We start from the raw sequence: 9,715 nt of genomic DNA on the forward strand, positions 1-9,715 counted from the left end.
CAAAATTTAATGTGGGCAGGTTTAGGGTGCAGATGCTTGGGATGTGGATTCAGGCTTCCCTTTCTGTGAATACTCTGCAATATTGTTATTATTTACGTGGAAATTGAACGTAAAATCCTGTGGAAGCACTGGGAAATGTGGTGCAGGCTTCCTTCCAAACAAAAATGTTCCTCTGTATGGCTGTCACTAGTCACCAGCTACTGGACAGGACTGCGTATTCACAGTGGGGGGAAAGGGAGCTAGTGACACCACGGTGTGTGCTGAAATAGCCACTAACACCCTCCAGTTTCTCTGGAGTGTTATCAGTGAGGGCAGCGATTGTTTATTTAAGTGCAGTGTAAGCAGCATTCTGCTCCAAACAACCCTTTCCTGGCAGCCAGGTCATCCTCTCGGATCTGAACCCTGGTTCTCTTACGGGGTGGGGACATGAGAGAGGTGATGAAGTCAGGAGGTTTTTATGTGCATGTGTGCACACTGTCAATACCATCGGAGTGTTTAATTGGTTTGGAGAGGGCAAACGTAACTGCTGTGTATTGCCATGTGAAATCCAATAAAGTCTGTGGAAAATGCCAAGTGTTTCTGGAAACTGGTTCCCTTTTTTACATGTCCTCTTACTTTTTTTTTTTCCCCCTTTAATTTTCCGAGGAAGCTTGTTCTGTTCTATTCAAAAAACAAAGTAGGGAAAAGGGGCAAAATCACACATTTTTTGTTGACTCATTAATTTGTTTGTCAGTAGTGCCTGCAGCAGGGCTGGACTAACAGCTAAGAAATCAACTATATCAAGACTTTCTAGTTATTTCTCAGATCCAGATTTGAACTATCTTGGGTTGTTTGGTGTGGTGAGAAGTGGCATCATCGCTGCTCAGTGTGTGCTCCACGGGAAGCCCTCCCAGGTGCTCTGTCCCTTCTTGCAGTGAAAGAGACTCTCTCTGTGGTCCCAAGTGTTCATCTTCCTTCTCTGGGAGATTAAAAGAAAAAGTTGGTTTCATCTCTAGGCCATCTCACCCTGTGCCAAAAGAATGGTTTCTGTGCAATAGTCCTAGAAAGGAGATCCAAGGAGATAAGATCAGCCAAAGAAATGGTGCCGGAATTACCAACAAGGAAAACAAGCAGAGATGAATTCAGTAAGTGTGAAAGCTACTGGGCCTGTTGGGCTGGTCCCTGCTCAGTCAGCTGTGGAGAAACACACCCAGGAGAAAGCCTGGCTGCCCCGCGGGCTCACAGAGCTCAGCTCTGCCATCACCTTCACCAGGAAGGCTGCAGGGATCCCTGTGGAGCTGAACAGGTCTGGCTGAGCCCAGCAGCTGCAGAGCCTTTGCTGGAAAGTAAAGATTTGTCCCTGAGGCAATCTGCATGTGGAAACGACCTCCTCCGGCAGAGAAAATGGGCCAGAAGGTCTCCCAGGAGGACAACCAGGAGAACAAGGCTGAAACTCTGGTCATCTGTGAAGTCTTCAGCCAGGGTGTGCTCCATGCATCTCAGAGGCTGCAGGACTATCTCGGTTTTGTGGATCCTCAAAGCAAATTCCAGCCAGCCACGAACACGCTGAGCGAGATCTTCCTGGTCAACTTCATCAGCTTCTGCGTGGGAAAGGGTGTGGAGGAGCAGATCACGACCAGCAAAATGACCAAGCAGCAGTCCTCCCTGTTCGGAGTGGACTGGATCTGGACTCTGTGTGGGTCTGACAAGCAGATCAAGCTCCAGATCGCCGTGCAGGCCTTGCAGCCGGCCGAGCTCTTCCACGGCGAGGGCCCTGCCGAGGATTGCTGCCGGGAGGCCGCGCTGGCCGATGAGTGCTTCCAGAACATGAGCAGGTTTGAGAAGCTGGCCGAGTTCTGCCGCCTGGTGGGACGGGACTGCCTGGGCTTGTTCGTCATGTTCGGCGTGCCAGGGAAGCCCAAGGACATCCGAGGAGTCCTGCTGGACAGCGTTGCCAGGGAAGAGCAGAAATGCCGCCTGTCGGGCAGGAATGCGCTGCGGCAGTTTATCACCAGCACTGACAGCTCCCTGCGCACAAAAGACATGCTGGAAAATTGCCTGGGCACCAAAAACGGGCTGAAGAATGTGGGCAACGTGTACATAAACTTTGTGTGAGCAGCTGGGCAGGAGCAGTAGCTCCGTGCAGCACCGGGGGCTGCGTGGGGCTCAGCTCTGCTCCTCTCTTCCCTCCCCACGCTCCATTCCCTCCACCTTCCCCTCGAACCCATCATGTTCCCTTAACTCCTGCACAAGGCAGGCTGAGTCAGCCTCTCCAGGTTTTAAAACAACAGGACAGACCTGCCAGAAAAATGTGTTTATAGAAGGCACGATGTTTTTCCAGAACATTTTGTTCGCCAGACATTAAGTCTTGGCTGGAGCTGCTGTAAGTTTTATCAGCCAGAGCTCTGGGGAGGTCCTGGTGGATTTGACTCGGAGCCTTTGTTTGCTGTGTGGCAGATTTTTTTTCTGTCCTAGGAGGGTGAGTCTGTAATAATGGAAATGTGCTGGTGCTGGTCAGAAGAATTGCAGTGAGTGTGAAGGACAATACCAGGCCTTAAGATGACTGATTTGAAGGAGTGAGCTGGTTTCAATTAGGAGGAAAAGCCCTTCCCAGTGCAAGAAATGGGCTCTGAGAAAGACTTATTAATTGCCTGCCACCTAATTGGTGCCAGGCTTCACAGGGCCTTGGAGCTGTGAACAAAAGGCAGGGCTGGGGCCAACTGCAAAGCTTTTCTCACTGAGTGACTGTGTCAGGTCAAGGTATGGCAAAAGCTAGGGGCAGGTGTTCAAGAACACTTGGGGAAAATCGAGCAATGGAGACAAAAACCAGGGCTGATGTGGGTGGGACGTTTTCATAGCAACAGAGGTAGCCTGTGACCATTCACAGCAAGAGAGCAAATTTGGAGGAGGCAAGATTGTTTCACTTGGAATTTCTTTGCAGTAGCTTAGAAGCTGATGGCGTTTATGGACTTCATTTACTCTATTTCCCTCAGCTTTTACTGGACTAAGGGAGGCTTTTGGGTTGGTTATACAGTTATAATTACTTGCTTTACTGTTAACCAGTGAAGCAGGACCTGATCCATATTCAAACTGGTAAACTCACTTTGGTTATAGCTGTCTGAACAGCTTTGTCAGCGCAGAACTCATCTGCCTCTGATTTCTGCATTAATTCAGTCATTTAACAGAATAAAAATAATCTTGAAAACACATTCGTCTTTCACTCTTTACTACTGGAGAAGTAAGATGGGGCCAGCTGTGAGAGCTGAGAATCAGAGGCTGTTACCTAAAGAGCCATTAAAAAAGAGCCTAAAGAGGCTGAGGCATCAGTGCCATGAGTGTTTGCAGCATTCCATGGCAGAGGCAGGGAGTCTGAAAGGGGAACTGAAATAAAAAACAAACACAGAGAACTGTGACATTTTTGCTGAGTCACAAGCATAGCTGGATTTGGAGAAGGGTGACCTTTCAGTCCTAAAAGAGTTCATTGAGATAGAATTGTTTTTAAAGAGCTGCTGTCACTTTATTCTGTGTGTGTGGCGGGGTTTGGTGGGAGGAGACAGTTCTGGTGTGTTGCATAGAGAACCTGCAGAGCTGTGGGGGATTGGGGTTTTTTGCCTGTTCAACAGAATAATCAACACTGCAGCAGGATTGATACTGGTTTATAAAAGACCTGCAGAAAACTTTATTTTGCATTAAATTGGTATAACTACTGTGACTTCACCTATCCAGTTCTTTAGAAAAGCTGGCTCGCTTGAAAACTGGACTTTTTTTCCATTGCACTTTCTCAACAATAGAAAGGGATGGGGCAAATCAAAATGTCTTGCCTGTAGAGAGTTTGTACTATGAGAGTTACACACTGGGGCAGATGTTGATTTGATTTGTGTCCCTCAAAGGGCTCTGGTCCCTCAAAAATGTCACATAGGCTTGGGATGTTATTCTAGGAGCTGGGTTATGTTGCCCAGGCTGCACCACACTCTGGCCCTTTCCCTTGTGGGCTTTAGCTCAAGCCCCTGGCTCTCAGCCATGGTGGGAATTGGCCAAGGCTCTGGATTCTGGCTAACAACAGTGAAAAGTATTTAACCATGTAACTCTGACTATGTTCATCCACTCAGCCAAGCTGGAGCCTGAGCTCAGGTGACTCCCAGCCATCCCCAGGCTTCTGTGACTGCACTGCTGATGGACTGGGTAAGGTGCAGCCCCCAGCCTGTGAATTCCCAGGGCAGTTTGTGTAGTAACAAGACACAATGTTTGTCCCGGGTTCTGAAGAACCTGGAATTCACACCTTTGTCCCTTGGCAGTGTTTTCTGTTCAAATTTCCCTCTGAACACTTGCTGCTGGGATACGCAAGGAAAAGCCCTGTCCCTGCATGGGATGGAAACTCCTCCATTCTCACCAAGAGGTTCAAAGCCCCTTTGGTTTTCTGGAAGCAGTCGATGAACTCGGCCTTGCTCGGGGGTCTTGCTCGGAGGGTCAGCATTCCCTCTGCCCAGAGAAGGGGCCGAGAAGGACACGTTGGTGAGAGCATCCCCTTTGGGAAGGTTCCATCTGCCTGCCGTGCAGAAGGCTCAGCAGAAATGGGTGTTGAGACCAGAAGAGCTGAAGATGAGGGGTTCAGGGAAAGGCAAACTCCCTCTGTGTGCCAGGGGCTCCGTGTGCTCTGCCAGAAGTGCCCCCGGAGCAGCGGCACCTCCCGAACTGCTGTGCCTGGAGCCGTGGCTGTGCCATCGATCCGGCCCAGCTGGGCTGGGAGCTGAGGTGTCCCCCCACGTTCATCCCTGCCCCCCGTGCTCCCGTTTGTTCTGGCTGCTGCACTGCCCCTGCTGGCCCTTTCTTCTGGTTCTGCCTCCCTCTCTTCCTTCAGCCGAACTGTGGGAATGCCTCTGCAGCCTTCTGGAGCCGGGTGAGGAACCCTTGGACGTCATCCGGGGTGCAGTTGAGGATTTGCTGTGAGGACAGAAACCCAAAGGATCGAGGTGAAAGCGAGCCCGGGCTGGGCACGGCTGGGATCCCAATCCCAGGGCCTGCTGCATTTCCCGGGAGGGTGCACAGGAGTAGGCAATCCAGGCATGAAACGGAGCTGAATGCATCCCTCTGCAAGCACAGGGCTGCTGGGCCTGGCTGTGTGCTGTCCTTACCAATGGGACAAGTGACCCCTGCTCATGGACAGCTGGAAAATAACCCCGGTGGGGTGGGGAGGAGCAGAGCTGGAATCAGCAGAGCTGCCTCAGGTCAGAGGACATCGGCACTGGCCCAGTGATGGAGATCTGCTTTTGGCCACCTTATCTTTGAGCACTGCAGGTACCAGTTGGAAAAATGGCTAGAGGATGCATTAAATGCCTGCTCAGGGAGGAGCCCCTTGCTCCCTGCCTCCCTTCTCCCTCTGCTCCTGCCTGTGGACTGTGCAGTGTCCTTGTTTCCCACCGTTTCCTTTGCCATCTCCTGTGCTAACGCGGCTCCAGACTCCTCGTGCTCACCAGAGCCGGAGCTTCGTTGTTCAGGGTGTGCAAACGAGGGACAGATAACTGCATTTGCTCTCAGAGGTTGGAAACAGGCTCCCCGAAAGGCAGGGATCTAAGGGATGGTAGCTCCCAGCTTGGGTGTTTGTTCTGGGTTGTGAGGGCACCTCGGGAGAGCCCAAGGAGCAGGAGGCGATTGGAGTTGCTGATTAAATGCTGCAGGGGCACAGCACCCACCTGCCAGCCCCGTGTCCATCCCATGCCTGCTCCCAGCTGCAGACAGGGATGAATCACGAGGAGCAGCCAGCAGAGACCTGCCAGCCCTGGCTCCCACGGCTCCCGGTCCCCAGCTCCTGTGCCTTAGATGGATCTACACTGAGGAGCTGAAGAACCAGAGGTTGAGTGGGATTAGATGAACTCTACTCTCCCTGCAAACCTCCAGCTCTCCGTGGGAGCCTTCTTGTCTCCCAGAGGTTCCAGTTTAACCATATGCTAGTGGAGAAAGAAGGAAGAAGCCCTGGAATTCCGCATGATGGGCGTTCAGGCAGGCCTGGGCACAAATCGGCATTTTTGTACATATGTGTGCAGTCCCTCAAGTGCTTGCGGTAGGTGCTAAATCCCAATCATCCTTCCAAAAACCCAACCCTGAGGCACCTCCCGGCTTCCAGCAGCCACACCCGGAGTGGGGAGGATATTCCAGCGGGAGCAATCGCTGGGGTGGCCCCTGGTGCAAAGCAAAGGGTGTCAGCTCAGGGCAGGGGCTGGGAAAGGGCCGGCACAGCGGGATCTGCCCGGGGGAAAGCAGGGGAGGCAGCTTTGGCGAAGGACCGTGACGAGTCCAGGGCCGTGAGGGGCACGGGACAAAGGGCTGGAATTGGGCACCGTGAGCGGATCCCGGGCGGGGAATGCGGGGAACTCCAGAGCGCGGGTGGGGGGACCTGGCAGGCGCTGCTGGCTCCGGCGGGGTCCCGCTAGAGCTGGAGCCGTGGAACCCCGGGATGGTCTGGGGTGGAAGGGACCTTAAAAGCTCATCCCGCTCCACCCCTGCCACTGGCAGGGACACCTTCCACTATCCCAGGTTGCTCAGAGCCCCATCCAGCCTGGCCTTGGACACTGCCGGGGATCCAGGGGCAGCCACAGCTGCTCTGGGCAACCTGGGCCTGGGCCTCAGCACCCTCACAGGGAAAGATTTCTTCCCAATATCCCATATATTCCTGCCCTGTGTCAGTGGGAAGCCATTCCCCCTTGTCCTGGCACTTCAGGTGTCAGGAAGGTGTCAGAGATGGAGTCCAGGAATGTTTGCTCTGGCTTTTCTCAGCTAAAATGGACTGTAATCACAGTAACGTGGGATATTATTTGTTGTATGAGCTTGGTGAGGGCATGTGGCCACATCTGCTGTATTTATGGATACTTTATTCCCTGTTCTTTCCTTCTCCTTCAGCTCCCCATGGACCATGGGGGTAGCAAAGGAAGAGCCACATCCATGGACACAGAGGAGACCTGCCATCCAGAGCGGCTCCTGGCTGTGGCTGGAAGGTCAGTGAGTGGAAGGCAGGAGTAGATGGTCTCACAGCTCAGCTGGACCTGTTTTCCACAGGTCCTGGAGGTAGATTTGGCAGGTGTACCCTTTGGAAAGCTCTGGTGTTGCTGTTTCTCTCCCATCTCTGCTACTCTCTCCCTGCAGCTCTTGTGTCATTGTCCCTTGGCGCCAAGGGATTTCCCTCTTGCCACTGGAAGGGACTGGGAGCTTCCCAAGCAGCTGGGGACAGGACTGGCTGGATGCTGTCAGCTCTTTCTGAAGGGAATTTGATCTAATCCTGCTGGCTTCTCCTGCAGCAAGGGCTGCTCCCATGTTCCCTGTCGCCAGGGAATATTTGGCAGCCAAGTGAAGGGGAGGAAGTGAAATGATGTTTGCAGCAGGCACAGGTGTGTCTGTGCTGGCTGTGTACAGGTGTCCTTGGAATCATGGAATCCTTCAGGTTGGAGGAGCCCTCCGAGGTCACGGTGCCCAACCATTCCTCAGTGCCACACTGCCCTGGGCAGCTGTGCCAGGGCTGGACAGCCTTTCCACCGTGAGATTTCCCAATATCCAGCCTAAGCCTCCCCTGGGATCACGTGTGGCCATTTCCTGTTATCCATTTCAGATGGTTCCAATCATTCCATTTCCTTTTCACCACCACAGGTTGCATTTTTCCCCTTTGTTTTTATCTCTGCCAGGGATGTGAGTTTTTCTTCCAGTCTTTTGGCAAAGCTCCTGGCTATCTCCAAGAGCTCCAAGGTTCATCCCTTTCCCCCCCCCGATTTTGCAGGAATGGCCTCTGGCAGCAGTGCCCTGGACAAGGTGGCCTCTGCCGAGGCTTTGGCAGTGACCACCAGGCCCAGCTGCTGGATCAGGCTGGAGACTGAAAACTCCTTTGGTTCCCTGGAGCCCCGGGCTCTGTGTCCGTGAGAGGCCCTTTCCTGGCGGCACCTCTGGGACACTTCCCATGGCAGCGGGCGCAGGGAGCTGGGACGTGTCCACGTGGAACCGCGGGGACACACGGGGCACAGCCGGAGCTGTCGGGAAGAGATCAGGTCCCTGTGCCTCCTGGGCAGCATTCCCATGGGACAACACCCTGCCTGTTTCCCTGCGCCCCACCTGGGACACGGGGCAGCAGAATCTCGGTGGCCACAGTTGGGAACTCGGTGAATTGGAAGCAAAGATGAAGGGTTTGTCCACAAAGAGAAGTGGTGATTTATAAACCAAAGCACAATGGTATTCCACACCAGGGATTTGAGATTTGGGATTGGGGATGGTCCCAGTCCATAATCTTTCTGTTCATTTTCTTTGGGATGCTGCAGCCTGATGGGCTGTGGGAGCTGCTCCTTTCCATTTCCATTTAATTTTCTGTATTTCATTAATTCTCCGTGAAAAACTGCTTTTAATGAAAAGGCTCAGGAGGACTTTGATGAGTCCATGGTTCCTGGGATTCACAGGTGTGTGTTCAGACCAAGGATTGTTCTGGCTGGCAGAAGCTGCACCAATCTCCCAGGAATGTCAGTCTGGATTTGTCTTTTCTCCCAGTTCTCCTTGACTTGGGGGTGCAGTGCAGCCCTGCCCTGTGTATCTCCTAGAAGAGTTTTGGGGTTAAAAATGTTCTTTTATAATCTGCAGTATTCCTCTAGAACTCGATTAAAAGGAATAAAACCGTATCAGTGTTTGGATTTGTTCATTGGCATTGGTTAATTAAAGTAAATCATTGAGAAGGGGTTTGAGCAGCCTGTGGTTGGAGCTGGCAGCTCTTCCTTACTGTCTCTTCATTCTCTGAATTTCTCTGAATGATTTCTTAAGCAGTTACTGCAATCAAGATACACAATGAGGAGAACAGCAGTGCTGCCCTGCTGGATTGGGAAATCCAAGTGCAATTCCTCAGAGTGATTGACGGGATGGGGAGCTGAGCCTCAGGCTGGGTTTTGGCAGCGGGAATTCAGTGAGGAGGGGACAGGGGAGATCCCCCAAAACTGGTTAAAGCCAATTCTGGGTATGTGTGCCCCCACCCTAAATAATGATCCTGGTTAAAGGGGACTTGAGGAAGCAGGAGGATGTGCTGGGAGGGCTGCACTGGAACGCCCAAACCCTGGGCAGGGATGCTGGACAGTGCCAGAGACACAGGAACACTATGGAGGGACTGTGCTGGGATCCCCGAATTCCACCCAGGAGTGCTGGGCACTGCCAGCTCTTTGGGACACTGCCTGATCCAGAGAGTTTTCCCATTATTTTCTGTCGTGCTCAGCACCTGGCATTTCACTGGAGTCCCACAGGCTGAAAATCCCGTGGGAGCAGCTGGAATCACTGCCAATCACACAGAAGCCGGTCCAGGACTGGAAACGAGCCGTTCCACAGATGTATTTTTCCCAACGGGTTTTTAATTTAAAGCAGAACACTGCCCGTGCCCCGACCCCATATCCTTTATTTCTGGGGTTTCTCCACAATTACCTGCCTGTGCTGGATACAAAACTCCAAACAAATTCCCCTGGCGCTGCAGGGCCGGGCGGGTCTGGGGGGTCCCGGAGCCCCGGCGGAGCCGCAGCCGGAGCAGGAGCGGCAGCGCCGGGCTCGGCCCCAGCGCCCGTCCCGGAGCCGCTCCTCCCGCCCGCGGCGAGCCCGGTCCCTGTCCCGGCGCCGACCCCGCCCCGATCCCGAGGCCCCGGGACCACCAGCGGACACGGGCAGGACCCGGACCCGGCCCCGGTTCGGGGGTAACGGGCGGGGCGGCGAGCGACGGATGCGGCCCCATCCCGGG

General features: G+C 53.3%; 1 protein-coding gene across 1 annotated transcript; it reads left to right on the forward strand.

The window, feature by feature from the left end:
• Positions 1 to 641: 641 nt before the first annotated feature.
• Positions 642 to 3,176, forward strand: REP15 (RAB15 effector protein). Its single transcript, XM_066183738.1, has one exon. It carries the CDS (start codon positions 1,354 to 1,356, stop codon positions 2,092 to 2,094), a length of 741 nt encoding a protein of 246 aa, XP_066039835.1. The 5' UTR covers positions 642 to 1,353; the 3' UTR covers positions 2,095 to 3,176.
• The last annotated feature ends 6,539 nt before the right edge of the window (positions 3,177 to 9,715 follow it).

This window comes from Chamaea fasciata, unplaced genomic scaffold (genome assembly GCF_029207755.1).
Source record: "Chamaea fasciata isolate MVZ Bird 193981 ecotype frontalis unplaced genomic scaffold, bChaFas1.0.hap1 SCAF_5, whole genome shotgun sequence".
Taxonomy (NCBI): domain Eukaryota; kingdom Metazoa; phylum Chordata; class Aves; order Passeriformes; family Sylviidae; genus Chamaea; species Chamaea fasciata.